We start from the raw sequence: 14,810 nt of genomic DNA on the forward strand, positions 1-14,810 counted from the left end.
GTGCGTGCGCGCGTGTATAGGATGGCGAGAGAGAGAGAGAGAGAGAGAGAGAGAGCAGCCTGCGCATGCGTGATCACTCAGGTGGACGGGAAAGCTCGTTGTCCCGCACACACCCACCTGCTACAATACAAGAATATGACAGTAAGCACTTGACTCAGGATGTATGTTTGCGTGTCAGCGTGTGTGCGGCCCAGATAAGCTGCAGCAGCCCCGCCCTTGTTAGAAGAAAACCCCGGGCATTCAGGCGGCCCTGCTCTCCTTTCATTTGAAAAAGCTGCAATATCATCAATGAAAAATATTAATCGATAACAGCTAAGCTAGCAGACCGCACTTCCTGCACGCCGGTGCTCGGAGCTAAATGCTACCGTGTGGGCTACATGCTAACATGCTGATAATGTTTTCCATGTTTATTAAAGTGTTAGCTTAGGGTGTTAGCATGCTGTCAGCTAACTCTGTGACTGACTGGGTGAGGTGCTGCTCCCCCGGGTGTCTCGGCGGTGAGGGACGCCAGTTCAGCCAAAGATAACTTCAAGCTATTTGTGTAAGACTGGTAACTGGGCCAAATGAGAGGACACTTTAGAGCTAACCGCTTTATTTGCTAATTAACTGCTAACTCTCGTCATGTTCTCGCTCAGGGATGCTGCAGTGCTGAACTCAAAGCAAAGCTGAGGCTGATGGGAATGTCCCCGCTTTGGCAGGACCAACTGAAATATCAGCACACTGCATGAAAGGACAGAGAGGAAACATCTGGATTAACCTGCAGTCCATCAGGTATGTGGTCATGCTGCTTTAAATTAAATTAAATTAAATATTACCAATAAGCAAATTGAGGTGACATTAATGTAAACTAATCAAAAAGTCAACAGAGTAGTTAAACAGATAGGAACAAAACTCCCCCATCAGCAAAATGAGTGAAAGTGTGAAAGACAAACCTGGACGTGGTCTCAGCGACAGCTCGTCCTTGTCCTCTGCACTAAGACCTGATGCAGTCCAGACCACAAGTTCACCAGCACTCGTGTGAGGGCTGCATTTGGGTCCAAACATGAACCGGAAAGAGAGAACGACTCAGAGAGTGTTTGCTGTGAGGGAGTCGGGTCTGCTGCTGTGAAATGTTTGGGAAAATGAGCCTGGATGCAAGAACACACACACACACACACACACACACACACACACACACACACCAACACACTAACAGGAGAGTCGGGTTTGTGTGTTGGCGTTGCCTGGTGAATAATTGCCTCTTTTTAAAGCGATCGGAGCAACACAACCACAAACAGACCAGAATCTTATTCTGAAATCAGTCAGTTTAAAGGCACACACACACACACACACGCACACACCCTTACTGTGATGTGAGTGTGCAGTTACACCTGGAAGAAGACCACACGATAAGCCGATGATAAGGAAATTAATTCTGTTTGTTCTGTGTTTTCTTACAGATAAAAGTAACCTGCAGTCCAGAGGCGCCACAGCAGATGCAAATCAAAGGCTCAGAGGTAGCAGAAGTACTGAGATCCTTCACTGAAGTACTAATACAAGTACAAATCCTGCACTGTAAAACAGCTTGAAGACGTCACATGTAGATGTGAGTATAATCAGGAAAGTGTTTTCTCGTCCAGACATTTCCAACACGAGGTCTTTGTGCACATGCTGGTCATCGTTAGGCAAAGGAACACCAGGCGGAACTTCCCTTTAAAGCAACAACGAACTCACCTGGGACATCGCGCTTAAAGTATTCAGAGCGAGGCGAAGCTGTTGAGACGTTATCGCACAAAAGCATCCGCAGTCGTCACATGACGGACGCCGACACAAAGGAAAACACGTTCACACACATCAACAGACCAGTCTGAAGGGAGTAAATTCACACACACACACTCACACACATCACATGATGCTCCAGGTGGCGACGAGTGCGACAAAACAACAACAATTCAACTCAGCGAGGCCTTCAAATTCACCACAGAGTTTAATCAGAACCACTTTGGTATTCGGCTAAAACAAACACACTGGAGACGAGTTTCTTCAGCACGAGCTCCAGCTCAGTACGACCTGCTGATGCTTTTATGGTCGTTAAAGAAAGAACAGGAAGACACAATAAGTTCAACAAGAGAGGTATGTCATCAGCCCCAGGCGGGACACAGGAGCGTCTTCGGGACGGGACCCGGGCTGCCGGTGCAGCCTGCGTGGACGCTCGAGCTGCTTTCCTGCTGTAGTGTTGAGGCACTTTGGGTCGCTGCGACTTCCTGACTGCAGCGGCTGAGGATTTTTAGGAGTTCAAAGAAAGGCTTAGCGCCTCAGAAAGGATTAGCTGGATTTACTGCAGAGGCAGGCAAAAGGCAAAGGAAACCGCGAGGGCTGCGAGTTTCTGCCGAACACTGAACAGCTGTGGATGGCGCACAGCACAGGACGACTGACGATTACTGACGCTCTTTGTCCGAAACATCATTTTCAAAATAAGGCACATCAGAGGCTTTTTATGCCTTTTCACAACATGTTGAGACCCATAAAGTGATGAAATTACAACAGCTTTAAGTATTTCCAGACAGTCAATCTCCAAAATAATTCATTTCCCCCAAAACTATCCAAGTTCCTGTTATCGTAGCAAACACTAAGTTGGACAGAGTTTTCCAGATGCTGGAAATCTCCTGCTGTCTGGTATAAATTAACTAACTTCCCACCTAACTGTTCCCAAATTTAACCTCCCAAAATCCCAAAACAAGCGTCTCCCAATCTTTTCCCGCAGTGGCGTCCATTAATGCGAAACGTCCTCCGAACTCGCTTCAGCCCGCCTTCCACGTGGCCACGCTGGACTGTCAACTTTCCTCCAGCCAGGAGGGGGCGTCCATGCTGGGCTGGTTGAGGTGTCCCTCGGCCTGCCGGAAGTTCTGCTCCAGGAAGCTGTGACACGACAAACTGTGAGCCGCGACGGCGCTGTGCAGCAGCCACAGCTGGTTATGGAGGACTTTGATCTGCAGACGGAGGGAAGATTTGTCAGACGGGAAAGTGAGGCGTGACGTTTTTTCATCGAGTGTCAACCGTCTCACCTTGTTCTCCTCCAGCAGCTTGACTTTGACGGACAGGTCGTCTCGCGTCCTCTCGTACCTCTCCCTCTGGCTCTGAAACTCCTTCTGGGCGTGCTCCAGTTTGGGCAGGGTGACGGCGTCCCGGGGCCCCAGGTTCAGCTCCTCCAGGTCCACTCGGTAAGCATCATACTCGACCCTGGACGCCAGACGAGTTAACACGGTCACCATTTTTGTTGACAATCACAGGTGAGATGAGCTCCAAAAGCTACAGGTAAAGTAAATGATTTCTGCTTCATTGTACTACATTTCCCAGAGTGCCTTTCTGTGTCATCATCCCCCACTGCGTGTTGAGACACTGAAAACATCTGGACGTGACACGCAGCTCTGGAGTGACAGGAAACAGGAAGTGTGTTTTCCTCGCACCTGGCAGCCTCGTACTTCTTGGCGTTGATCATAGTGTCCTCGATGGTTTTGTTGATCAGGGTGTTCATGTCGGACGTGAAGGCGTTGATGGCCCCCGACAGACTCTGACCGCTCTTGGACAGGAACTTCTGAGCCTCTGCATTCAAACCAAACTCCACCTGACAGGAAGTGAACACCGTGATCATCGACCACAAAATAAAAGCCTGAAACAATATTTAATCCACCACTTAAATCCACATTCTCTCAGCAGCAGCAGCACAACCAAAGATATTTTGTAAGACCCACATGCAGCGTTGGTGTTTTGAGGCTGAGCTCACTGAAGGCGTCCCCCAGGGTCTTCTGGGTAACCGTGAACTGAGCGAGCTGATTGGCCAGCGTCTGGGCCAGCTTGGTCACGTTCTCGTAGCGTTGCCGGTCGTCTTTGAGCAGCTCGATTCGAGGCTCCAGGTCCAGATCCACCGTACGAGATCCGCGACCGAGCTTCTCCGACAGAGCCTGTCTGGTGGACTGCAGGGCGAACGTGCTGCCATTGATCAGACTGATATTCACCGATTATCTCTTTTAATCAATGAACGCCAATAAAAAGCTCACCTTGTACTTGGAGATGCTCCACTTGCGGGCTCGTTGCAACTTCTCACTGACTGTGTTCTTGTTGTTGCCTTCAACAACCACAGGTCCACTTCCTGGTTCCTGTGGTGTCACTGGAAGGTCTGGATGTGGGATCAATGGTCAGTGGAGTTTCCATGGTGACGTGAGTTCAAAATGAAATCCAACCAGAGTCTAAGTGACTGATGTGCTGAGGTCAACACTTGTTTGTACCAATATTTCTCATGGTTGGTTTTTGAACATTAGTTAGCAGTGGTATTAACTGATGAAAAGATGATCACCTTTGCTCTGCCCCGTTTCCATGGTGACCTCAGGTGTGGCCTCAGCTGCACAGGAAGTGGCATCGTTGCTAGTGTGGATGCAGTTACTGTTTGTTTCCTGTGAACACATAAATAATGTCAGACAAATAAGAAGTCAGACCCTTCAAGATCTCTCGGCCAACTTCAGCTGGAATTTCCAACAGTCCTTGAACGCAGCGTGAGCCTCAGTTCCTAGAACCACCAGTTACCAACAGCAGAGAGGTTGAGGGTCAGTCAAGTCAAAGCGCCGTGACGATGCTTGGAGGGATCACCGTGGGAACCGCAGCTCAGAGGAGCCAATCAGAACCCGGATCAAAAGGTTGCGAGGTTGCCACAGAGACGATGGCTCCCTGTTGCGATCGGCGGCAGGCAAAGAGGTCAGAGGTCACTGGAACACTCGAGACAGGAAACAGCCGCCGGACGCAGAACGGAGGTAACCCCCTCCACACACACACACACACACACACACACACACACACACACACACACACACTGTACGGTTGTCGCCTACGATTAAGTGAGATTACAAACGAGAGATGCGAGCGCTGGAGGTCGCTAACCTGTGTGTGCAGTAAATCCACTCTGTCACTCTGCCTCCATGTTTTCATATTTTCCCAGGAAGTGATTTTCAGGGAATGTTGTGCAGATTTTTAGGAATCAGAGTTACTGAAACACACACACACACACACCTGTGCGGGGCTCACCAGCCCAGAAGGAATTTGGTTCAAAGCTGTTGTGTCACATTAAAGAGACAGCGTGGCATGCAGTGACGCAAAACGACACACACACACGGTAAGGTTGGGGAAGCTGGTGTGTGTGATGGGAAGTTTGCTGGATTATTCAACAGACTCTTAAAGGGACAACCTGCTTCATTTGTTCTGCATCCACTGGGGATATTCTGAAATCTGCATCAGCTGAAGGGATGTTTTGAAGCTGGAATGTTTTAAAAAACAAGACTGAAAGAAGTTCCTGCCAGCTGTGAGAGCTTTCCTCTTCACTGCTGAGCTCACCTCCGTCCAGGTGAGTCACCTGCTGACACCACTCCCGTTAGCTCCATCACTGTTAACTACCTCAGCGGCCGTCTTATCGGACAAACAAACACTTTAGCAACCGCTTCATCTTCTCGCCTCATCTATTGTCATGACAACCGCTGATAACATTGTCCAAGCTGTGCGCTAGCTGCTGCACGCTCTTCATTTTTCTTTTGTTCAGCAGGTTGCATAACGTTGTGTATGTGTGTGGGATATCTGCAAAGGACAAATAAATCCTCCACGTCCGTCATATCTGTGTGTAATGAACTGATGACGAGCTCAGCCAGTCGACGACGCTGAGAGGCGGCGGGAACAAAGAGTGTGTGCGTGATGCTGCACTGTTAGCACGGCTAGTTAGCCGCACTGCGTGAACCTGCACTGCCAGACGTTAAAAAGTCATCAACACGTCATTTTGTTGCCAGGAGCTGCTTGTCAAAGTCAACAACGCCTCCTTAGTGGGACAAACTGAAATGAAAATCAGCCCGCAGTTTGAAAGAACAAAAGTAAGAACGAGTTTTCAAAGTGCTTTCACCAGATTTCTGACAAAGAACCAGACAGGATTTCATGGTGTCTCACCTGTGGAGGAGGAGCCTCCTCTGCCTCCGCCTCCTCCTCCTCCGTGACGTCAGACGCTGCTCTCTGCTCTGCTTCCTCCATCCTCCTGCTCCACCTGCTGCTCTTCCTCTCTGGACAAAACAGAAAACAGCAGTCGATAAGGTCACCCCTGGGTGCTTTGGCCGATGGTTTGATTCAGACCGACGACCATCGTCACAGCTGCCCTGAGGGGGAAAACCGTGTGATGGGCATTTGAAAATGGGCGTCTTTTTACGTTTTGCTCAGGCTGCCTGCTGCTGCTGCCTCAGGAGACTCGACCGGACGACTGAGAAGGTCTTTCTGACAGAAAGAACGAGCTCAGACAGCAAACTGCTCTCCAAACAGGCCGAACTCTGATCATCCTCATCCAGATCAGCTGAGAGTCTGAGAGCAGTTTGACAACTGATAAATTCATGTTGAACTAAGCTTTCATTAAATCGCACACGTTGAGTGGTTGAGTTTCTCTCTTTCTGCTCACAGTTATCAAACTTAATTCAGTCTGGTTCTTCTGAAGCAGACAGACTCTCATGTTGGTCTACAATATGTTTTATCATCTCGATCTTCGTGTGAAAACTTCATTAAAAATGTAAGAAAACCTGCAGACTCCTGTGAAACCATCACTTACTCAGCTATTAAACATCCAAAGAACACAAGAGAAGCGTGTGCTGCTGGCGCCATCTAGTGGCCACACGCCGCCAAAATAAAAGCCTGGTGTTTCCTGTTTGATGTACACACAGCCTGCCTTTTCATCTGTGTGTCAGATTGGGTCTCTTCTGGTTTCATCCGTCTTCTGTCGTGTGATTTTTGTGTTTTCGTGCTTCTCCTCCTCCGAGCTTTCGTCCAGTTCAGCTGCTTCGTGTTTTGTTCCTGTCACACGTTTACATGCTGCCTGTTCTGTTGTTGTTGTTGCTTCAGTGGCTCATCGTTAACCATCCAGCCGAGGGAGAAGAGACACAAACAGCATCGAACACACACACTGAAAGCTGTTCCTGACCACATGCAGGCATCACGGGTCGCTTCTGGTATGGTCACCGACTGGTGCATCAGCCTCACTGGAATATCACACACTTTAAGTTTATTGTTTACTGACATTTACATTTTAACTTTCCGGTCATAAAAATCACTTCCATAAAGCTGTGCTCACAGTGAGTACAAAGTACAAGCAGCCCGTCCACGGTTTATCGACGAGGTCCAGAGGGCACCTGGTGCTCAGGTGTTTGACTGACTATCAGACTGCGGTTATGTGCACTTCTGCTTAGCAAAAGGAAGACACGTTTAACTTCTGCATCAGACTGAGGAAACTACAACATGTCAAAGTGATGAGCACATCAGACCGTCACTGCTGTTGGACAGGAACAAGTCCAGCTGAAGACTTTTGACAAACTGCAGGTCCAAGCGTTTACCATGTTATGATGTCAATATGGCCAAGTGTCCTCAGACACCACGACGAGGGTAAATGCTTGGTGTGTTGGGGATTTGAGTGAACTGATCCTTTAATAAATGTGACGGTAATGGTGTTGAGGAACAGCAGCAGCACACACTGCGGCCTCTGCAATGACCTCTGACCTTAAAGCGCGTGAGTTTTAGAGGAGGACGGAGTGTAACGTGTGTTGTTTTAAGCTAACGTTTCCCTCTCAAAGCAGGTAAACTTCCCTTTAAACCGAGCGAGTCCGGCGTGTTCGTCTGTCAGCATATCGCCGGTGTGCGCACGTTAACGTCCGGACAAACGGTGTTTACCTGTCTGTGTGGACACTCAGAGACAAGCTAACAGCACACACACACCCCGAGCTGCTCCCAAAGGTGTCACATCAAACAGATTTTACCTTCACAGCCTCAAAACAAACTCCTCCTCCTCCACCGTCTTCTTCTTCTTCTTCTTCTTCCTCCTCCAGCCGTCAGATTGTCTTCCTTCTGTCCGACTTCTGCAGTTGAATCCTCACGCAAGCGTTAAGAAGTGGACTCTAAACCAGACCCTGTTCTGAAAGCTGGGGACAGGTCAGGGAGCCAGAGTGAGGAAAAGTCAGACACACCCGGAAGTCTTCTCTGCCGAGAGAGGATGCTCGATTTCGTCATTTTGCTCACCGGAGGGGCGGTGATGTCTACCGGTCGGACGGGATGCAATCAGAGCAACGGCGAAAGAAAAGTTTGTTACTCATTATTTCATTTTGTTAGCATGTGCAGGTTGAGCTTTTAAAACAAGATGAGTAATATTTCAATCATCTAATTTGTTCTTAAAGTTCTTAAAGTCCAAAGTTCAGCTTTATTTTCCCCAGTGCTTCACACACAGGAGCCGTGAACAAACTGATGAGACGATAAAACGAAAAATAACATATAAAAGTTGCACTATAAAGAAAAACTAAAGCAGCGCTAGAAAGCAATAAATGAGAAAACTAAGTTATATTTACAAGAACAAAGTACAAAGTTACATAAACACAAACACTAAATGGTTAAATAGTTAAATTATATGTTATATTTTGTTGTATTTCAAATACGTGTTTCTTTCTTTCCTTCTACAACTCTGTGGAGGGGGCGGTTACTTTGAATTCACTCGCTGCTGAGGATTCGTTGGTTCGAATTTTGTTGTCCAATGGTTGATCAGCTCGTTCGCGCGCTTATCTCGACACGGACCAATAGGCGTTGAAGCCGCGCCGGCAGCTCCTTTATAAACCGGCAGTTCGGTTACAGAAACCACTTTTTCCCCCCACTGTAAACCCAGAGAAGGTCGGAGAACAGCGATGGCAAGAACCAAGCAGACAGCCCGTAAGTCCACCGGAGGAAAGGCTCCCAGGAAGCAGCTGGCAACCAAGGCGGCTCGTAAGAGCGCCCCGGCTACCGGCGGAGTGAAGAAGCCTCACCGCTACAGGCCCGGTACCGTGGCTCTGAGGGAGATCCGCCGGTATCAAAAGTCCACCGAGCTGCTGATCCGTAAGCTTCCCTTCCAGCGCCTGGTTAGGGAGATCGCCCAGGACTTCAAGACCGACCTGCGCTTCCAGAGCTCCGCTGTTATGGCTCTGCAAGAGGCCAGCGAGGCTTACTTGGTCGGTCTGTTTGAGGACACCAACCTGTGCGCCATCCACGCCAAGAGAGTCACCATCATGCCCAAAGACATCCAGCTGGCCCGCCGTATCCGCGGAGAGAGAGCTTAAACTGATCTGAGATCTGCTTAACCAACAACACAACGGCTCTTTTAAGAGCCACGTAAACGCACTGAAAGAGCAACATGTTCTGGTTGTAAAAACATTACGCACCCACTTCAACACGGTACAATATGAGACCACGTTAGTACTGACGCTGATAATAAAAATAAAGTACGTGCTTATTTATTATTATTTATAAGCATCCTACGCCCTATTTGAACACAAGTTTCTGGAGTGTGCAGAGTCCGCAGTCTGTACTGTGGGCAGTCTGACCCGTCCCTGACTACATTATTGTAGTATTATAGTTTCGAAAAGATTGGGAGACGCTTGTTTTGGGATTTTGGGAGGTGAAATTTGGGAACAGTTGGGAATGTGGGGAAGGTAGTTTAAGGTTAAGGTAATTTATACTAGGCAGCATGAGATTTCCAGCATCTGGAAAACTGTCCAACAAAGTGTTTGCTATGATAGGATATGATAATACTGTTTAATACTTTACTTTAATGCTGATGTGCCTTATTTTGAAAATGATGTTCAACGGTATTATTTTTTTTATTTATTTTTTAAAATTTATTTTATTATATTATTTATTATATTTATTATTAAATAAAGGTGATTATAAAAAGGAACTTGGGCTTTAGTTTGCTGTGTGTGGCTCTGAAAAGAGCCTTTGTGTTTTGGGTTAGTGTGAACCGGGTCGTTACTTCTTGGCAACCTTCTCAGCCTTCTTGGGCAGCAGGACGGCCTGGATGTTGGGCAGCACGCCGCCCTGAGCGATGGTCACTCCGCCCAGCAGCTTGTTGAGCTCCTCGTCGTTGCGGACGGCCAGCTGCAGGTGACGGGGGATGATCCTGGTCTTCTTGTTGTCGCGGGCTGCGTTTCCAGCCAGCTCCAGGATCTCAGCGGTCAGGTACTCCAGCACAGCCGCTAGATACACGGGTGCCCCGGCGCCAACACGCCGAGCGTAGTTACCTTTTCTCATCAGCCTGTGCACACGACCCACAGGGAACTGCAGTCCGGCCCGGGAGGATCGGCTCTTAGCCTTGGCTTTAGCCTTACCGCCAGTCTTTCCACGACCAGACATTCTTGCTTATTTCTCGAATCGATCAGAAAACAGTATTGTAGAGCGGGACCAACACGTATATAACGACTAGGCTGCTCGTTCATTGGACGGCTGGCCGTAACTCCAAACGACCAATCACAAGAGCCTGCCTCAGATTCCCAGATCTCCTGCAACGCGCCCGCTGTGCACTGGGATTTTCAGAATAAGAACGTGTTTGTAATAAGAACGTCATTATTATTTATAAATAAATATGATAAATAATAAATATAAATATATAATAATAAATATAAAATTTAAATATTGACCGAATGGCCAGGTGTAGAAACAGGTCTACTTCTCTACGTTTTATCTGGTTTTATTGATTTAGTCGTTTATTAATTCAAGACAAGACAACCAGGAAGGCAGCTCTTTATAAACGAAGTGGGCGGCCCTTAGAAGGACCTTTTGTGTTGTTGAATGGGGCAGCAGGTTTACTTGGAGCTGGTGTACTTTGTGACGGCCTTGGTGCCCTCGGACACGGCGTGCTTGGCCAGCTCCCCGGGCAGCAGCAGGCGGACGGCGGTCTGGATCTCCCTGGACGTGATGGTGGATCTCTTGTTGTAGTGAGCCAGACGGGAAGCCTCGCCGGCGATGCGTTCAAAGATGTCGTTCACAAAGGAATTCATGATGCCCATGGCCTTAGAAGAGATACCGGTGTCAGGGTGGACCTGTTTCAGGACCTTGTACACGTAGATGGCGTAACTCTCCTTCCTAGTCTTCCTCTTCCTCTTGCCGCCTTTGGTGACCTTAGTAACGGCTTTCTTGGAGCCCTTCTTGGGTGCTTTCCCTGGTTCTGGCATTGTTACACGTGTTTAGGAAAAAGGGAAGTGTGCGCTCACTCCGCATTATATACATGTCTGATGCAAAGCTAAGTGTGCTGTGGCTCGCAGATGATTGGCTAAGCGTAATACTCTGAAACCACGCCCACCCGGTGGGTGGAGCGATGAGCCACAAAGACCTGGTAGGTTACAAACAGGACATTTCAGTGTTCATTTAGCACGTTGTGTCTTCATTGACAAAAACATTAAGAATATATAAAAAAAACATCGTACAAAATAAAATTCAAATCTTTTATTCATCAAGCAGTTAAAGTAACGTGTGAAGGCCCCTCTGAAATACAGCTGGTTTATTTGTGCGGTCTTTAAGAACATAAAATTATATCTGAAACGCATGTTGTGAACTGAACATTTAAGGTTCACGTTTAACTTTATCTTAACCTGGATTTTACAGATCGAAACCTTTGTTATCTCTCGCGGGGCCGTCTCCATCAATATTTAATCTTTTATCAAGTAAAAATGCGTTCGTGTCACTTCTCGTCCTGACCTTTGTTCACTTTAAATCAGCCTCAAGATGCGTCTTATTCAGCTGCTGACTTTATTTGTTCCAATAAGAACTCTTCTCCAGCCTGAGTCGGAACAACTTGAAGGGTTTAATAACATGTTTGCAGATAGTTTCAGAATAACGCACAGTGACGGGGGAGATCCATGTTCAGCTTTGATTGACACACCTGGATAAACAACACATACGTCACAGGATGAAGAAGAGCAGCGGTGAAATGTCAGGCTGCTGGCTGAATGACAGGAAACGAAGGTGTTGCTTTGCTTTCCTTTCGCGCTGCAGCTGTGACACACCGAAACATCCCCACGAACTGCGTTGAAAGTGAACCCACGCAGCAGGGCCGACCGGTGCTCAGGACTCAGGACTGGGTCCGTGTCCGTCAGCTGTGCTGCGTTTAGGTTCTGCTGAGAGAGTTCGCCAACACGCACTCGGTTCTACACGCTAATTCTGGTCCCATTTACACTGAAAACAATGATCCAAATAAACAGACTCAACTTAAATCTGCTGGCTTTTGTGTATGTTGTGCTTCACAGATTCAGTGTGGGCTCAGGGTGCAGCGACTGCGTCAGGGAAACTGTAGACCAGTTTCCAGTCCAGGCCTGCGAGCCCGACTGTGGAGACCGAGTGGAGCCTGTGAGTCCTGTCAGGGAGGTGAGCTAAGATGGTGACCTGACTGATGGATGAACAGAGGTGCAGCGGGTTACAACAGGATCAGCCTCGGCGTCCACCTCCTGATCTCCACAAACCTCAGCCTTGTGTCATCTGCACTTCCTGTCAAACCCACGGCCGCCCGCCTGCGCGAGCGCTTCGCCTCGGCCACATGACAACACTTTGGTTTATTTTGCAAGTCAGCAAAACACAAAACACAAGCTCACACGTAAACATCAGAAACACGAAAACCGAACGGGGTCGGCCATAAATAAAACGTTAAAAACAACAACAAAAGCACCAACAGTTCAAAGTTCAGAAGTGCAACCCGCGAGACGTGACACAAACTGTGACGTGTTGTCCTTCAGAGGACGGGGTCCCCCCTCATGCAGCCGTTTCCATGACGACCCTGTTACATGTTTGTCTCGGTCTGTACGTCCGCTGCGCTGGAACAGAAACAACAGAAGACGTCTTTAAAGGGACTTTCCCCGGACATACGGAGACGCTGCTGTCTTCACACCTTTTACTTTGACTTCTTCTTCTGTGGGAAAGCTCAACGCTTCTGGAAACCGAAGCGGAGACAAAGTCCAGAACCTGACCTGGTAAAGATCGAACTGCGGGTCTCACCTCGGCTTCTGTCTCGGTATATGAGTCCCAGTAAGACGGTGGACAGCAGGTAAGGAGTCCCCACCACCAGGTGGCGCAGCAGCGTGGCGACAGACAGCACGGGAACGTGAAGATCCTGGTCTGCAGGTGGCGCTGCGGAGAGAGACTGATGGAGTCAGACTGCTTTAAAGGTGTGGGTGGTGTCTTACAGCTAAAAGCCTCCTCACCTGTGACAGTCAGCCAGCTCTCAGGTGAGTCCGGAAACCCACAGACTTTGCACCTGTAGAGTCCTTCATCGAACCTGGAAACGGTGCGCAGGGTCAAGTTTCCCGTGGAGCTGGTCTCGATGAGGACGCCGTCCTTAAAGAAGTCGGCTGTGAGGACGCAGGCTGACGTCCGGACCCTCCGTCTGCAGCTCAGCGTCACGTCGTCGCCCTCCGTCACAGGGAGGACGGGACCGTCCAGGATCACGGAACCAGCTGGGACAGAGCGGAAGAGTCTTACATGAAGGGAAAGTGAGCCTCAGCACTGCAGGAAGTTTGAGTGTTTCTGACTCCTGTGACGGCACTTTGGTTTGTTTGTTTCAGGCAAACCGGACTTCCTGTCTAATCTCACCACGACGTGAACCGGATCACAGTCCCTGCAGCGTACCTGAGACCGTGATGTTGACGCCGCCGCTGGTTTCCCCCAGTTCGGTTTGGCACCAGTATACTCCGCTGTCGGTGGCAGGGAAGGCAGCAGAGATGGAGCAGGACAGCGGACACGGGTGCACCTGTGGGACCAGAGGGATTGTGGGTAACAGACTTCCCTTTCATGAGCACTCGTGTGTTTGTCCTGACGAACCTCTCCATCCCGAGTCCGCCTCATCACCCTCCAGCCGGCCGGCCCGTCCTCCTCCCTCCGCCCCTCGTCCTCCTCGTCCTCCTCGCAGCTCACGGAGAAGCTGTCATACTTGAAGAACTGAGACGTTTCAGGGGCGACCGTCACGCTGACTGGAGGGGGGGATGAGATCAGGAACTGAACCATAAAACCACCACACAATAAGACTAATTTGACTGAACGTTTGCTGACTTGAGTCGTACCTCCGGCAGAACCAGAATCCGGGGAATTCAGCACTGAACGGGCCACAGGGAAAGACAAAGAGAGTCAAAGGTTTATTTTAATGCTGGCTTTGGCCCTGAACTTAAAGGCTCATTCTGCAAAATCTGTGGGTGGAAAGAATCGCTGACGCCCAGAAGCACCCTGAACGCAGCACAACGAGGAGAAAATGCAGTAAATGAGTATAACATCAAATGTTAACATAATTCTCACAGCACAAATAAAAACAGCCTCCACTCTGTCCACTTGTCCACACTGGCGTGGTGAAACAGGAAGCTACAAAATAAGAGTCTGCACTGGAACAAGTTTTTCCATCCTTTATCAACTGCAAGTGAAAGCATCGCAGTGTAAAACTAAACCGAAAGCGCACCAGTAAAAGCATCCGTTCTGTAGATCTGCTCCTTATTATCACCTTATTATATTATTGGATAATAAATACTGACACGTTAGACTTTAATGTTGCACCTGCTAAAGGTGGAGCTCATTTTAATTACTTTACATACTGCTGAGAGGCCTACAGCAGTGCGAGATGACACATTATGCCTCAATTGTTGATTAACATATTTTGTACTAATGATCTCATTATAAAGTAAAATGAAATGAAATAAATAAGGAGTTTAAAAAAGAAAAAGAAGGAGAATAAAAGTGTAATTAGTTCAAAATGGAAACGTGGCTAATGTAAACTACAGTTACCTCAAATTGTACTTAAGCACTTCCACCACTGCCAAAAATACACGCAAATATACTTCACTTCTTCAGAAGACAAAGTACTCACAGAGAAGAAGACAGACAGCGACCACCTCCATCCTGGCCTCCTGCGGACTGATACGCAGACCGAGGCAACCGCTGCTGCTTGGCTGTCTCGTCTTTCTCGCGATATCTTGTGGCTTTGTGGGCAGCGCAGGCGG

General features: G+C 48.4%; 6 protein-coding genes and 1 long non-coding RNA gene across 10 annotated transcripts in view; 3 read left to right on the forward strand and 4 right to left on the reverse strand.

Moving 5' to 3' along the window:
• The first annotated feature begins 6 nt into the window (after window positions 1-6).
• On the forward strand, window positions 7-4,464 carry LOC124054769. The gene is made up of 5 exons (XR_006842466.1): window positions 7-141; window positions 417-541; window positions 636-771; window positions 1,440-1,585; window positions 4,121-4,464. It is a non-coding gene; the product is annotated as an uncharacterized LOC124054769 (long non-coding RNA).
• LOC124054736 (arfaptin-1-like) lies at window positions 1,948-8,162 on the reverse strand. Of its 2 annotated transcripts, XM_046381086.1 has the most exons (8): window positions 7,800-8,162; window positions 5,959-6,068; window positions 4,334-4,430; window positions 4,038-4,156; window positions 3,732-3,953; window positions 3,447-3,604; window positions 3,045-3,219; window positions 1,948-2,969 (listed from the first exon to the last, which is right to left on the reverse strand). In XM_046381086.1, exons 2-8 carry the CDS (start codon window positions 6,037-6,039, stop codon window positions 2,814-2,816), a joined length of 1,008 nt encoding a protein of 335 aa, XP_046237042.1. In that variant the 5' UTR covers window positions 6,040-6,068; window positions 7,800-8,162; the 3' UTR covers window positions 1,948-2,813. The 2 variants fall into 2 exon arrangements, with proteins under 2 accessions (XP_046237042.1, XP_046237043.1); XM_046381087.1 differs by having other exon boundaries at window positions 5,959-8,162.
• A 488-nt stretch (window positions 8,163-8,650) lies between these two features.
• On the forward strand, window positions 8,651-9,174 carry LOC124054762 (histone H3). Its single transcript, XM_046381134.1, has one exon. The coding sequence runs from the start codon at window positions 8,712-8,714 to the stop codon at window positions 9,120-9,122; it is 411 nt and encodes a 136-aa protein (XP_046237090.1). The 5' UTR covers window positions 8,651-8,711; the 3' UTR covers window positions 9,123-9,174.
• Window positions 9,175-9,750: 576 nt separating this feature from the next.
• On the reverse strand, window positions 9,751-10,243 carry LOC124054763 (histone H2A-like). The gene has a single exon (XM_046381135.1). It carries the CDS (start codon window positions 10,192-10,194, stop codon window positions 9,811-9,813), a length of 384 nt encoding a protein of 127 aa, XP_046237091.1. The 5' UTR covers window positions 10,195-10,243; the 3' UTR covers window positions 9,751-9,810.
• Window positions 10,244-10,597: 354 nt separating this feature from the next.
• Window positions 10,598-11,049, reverse strand: LOC124054764 (histone H2B 1/2-like). The gene has a single exon (XM_046381136.1). It carries the CDS (start codon window positions 11,010-11,012, stop codon window positions 10,644-10,646), a length of 369 nt encoding a protein of 122 aa, XP_046237092.1. The 5' UTR covers window positions 11,013-11,049; the 3' UTR covers window positions 10,598-10,643.
• A 219-nt stretch (window positions 11,050-11,268) lies between these two features.
• Window positions 11,269-14,808, reverse strand: LOC124054744. Of its 3 annotated transcripts, none has more exons than XM_046381099.1 (6): window positions 14,678-14,808; window positions 13,648-13,919; window positions 13,456-13,576; window positions 13,032-13,283; window positions 12,826-12,957; window positions 11,269-12,644 (listed from the first exon to the last, which is right to left on the reverse strand). In XM_046381099.1, exons 1-6 carry the CDS (start codon window positions 14,706-14,708, stop codon window positions 12,583-12,585), a joined length of 870 nt encoding a protein of 289 aa, XP_046237055.1. In that variant the 5' UTR covers window positions 14,709-14,808; the 3' UTR covers window positions 11,269-12,582. The 3 variants fall into 3 exon arrangements, with proteins under 3 accessions (XP_046237055.1, XP_046237056.1, XP_046237054.1); XM_046381100.1 differs by having other exon boundaries at window positions 11,269-12,957; window positions 13,648-13,796; window positions 13,887-13,919; window positions 14,678-14,780; XM_046381098.1 differs by having other exon boundaries at window positions 11,269-12,957.
• LOC124054699 (type II inositol 3,4-bisphosphate 4-phosphatase-like) overlaps window positions 14,788-14,810 on the forward strand; it is a 12,735-nt gene continuing 12,712 nt past the window's right edge. The window contains exon 1 of the mRNA XM_046381002.1: window positions 14,788-14,810. This exon is cut by the window's right edge and continues 100 nt beyond it. The gene's annotated coding sequence lies outside the window, so the exon portion shown is untranslated.

This window comes from Scatophagus argus, chromosome 23, assembly GCF_020382885.2.
Source record: "Scatophagus argus isolate fScaArg1 chromosome 23, fScaArg1.pri, whole genome shotgun sequence".
NCBI lineage: Eukaryota > Metazoa > Chordata > Actinopteri > Scatophagidae > Scatophagus > Scatophagus argus.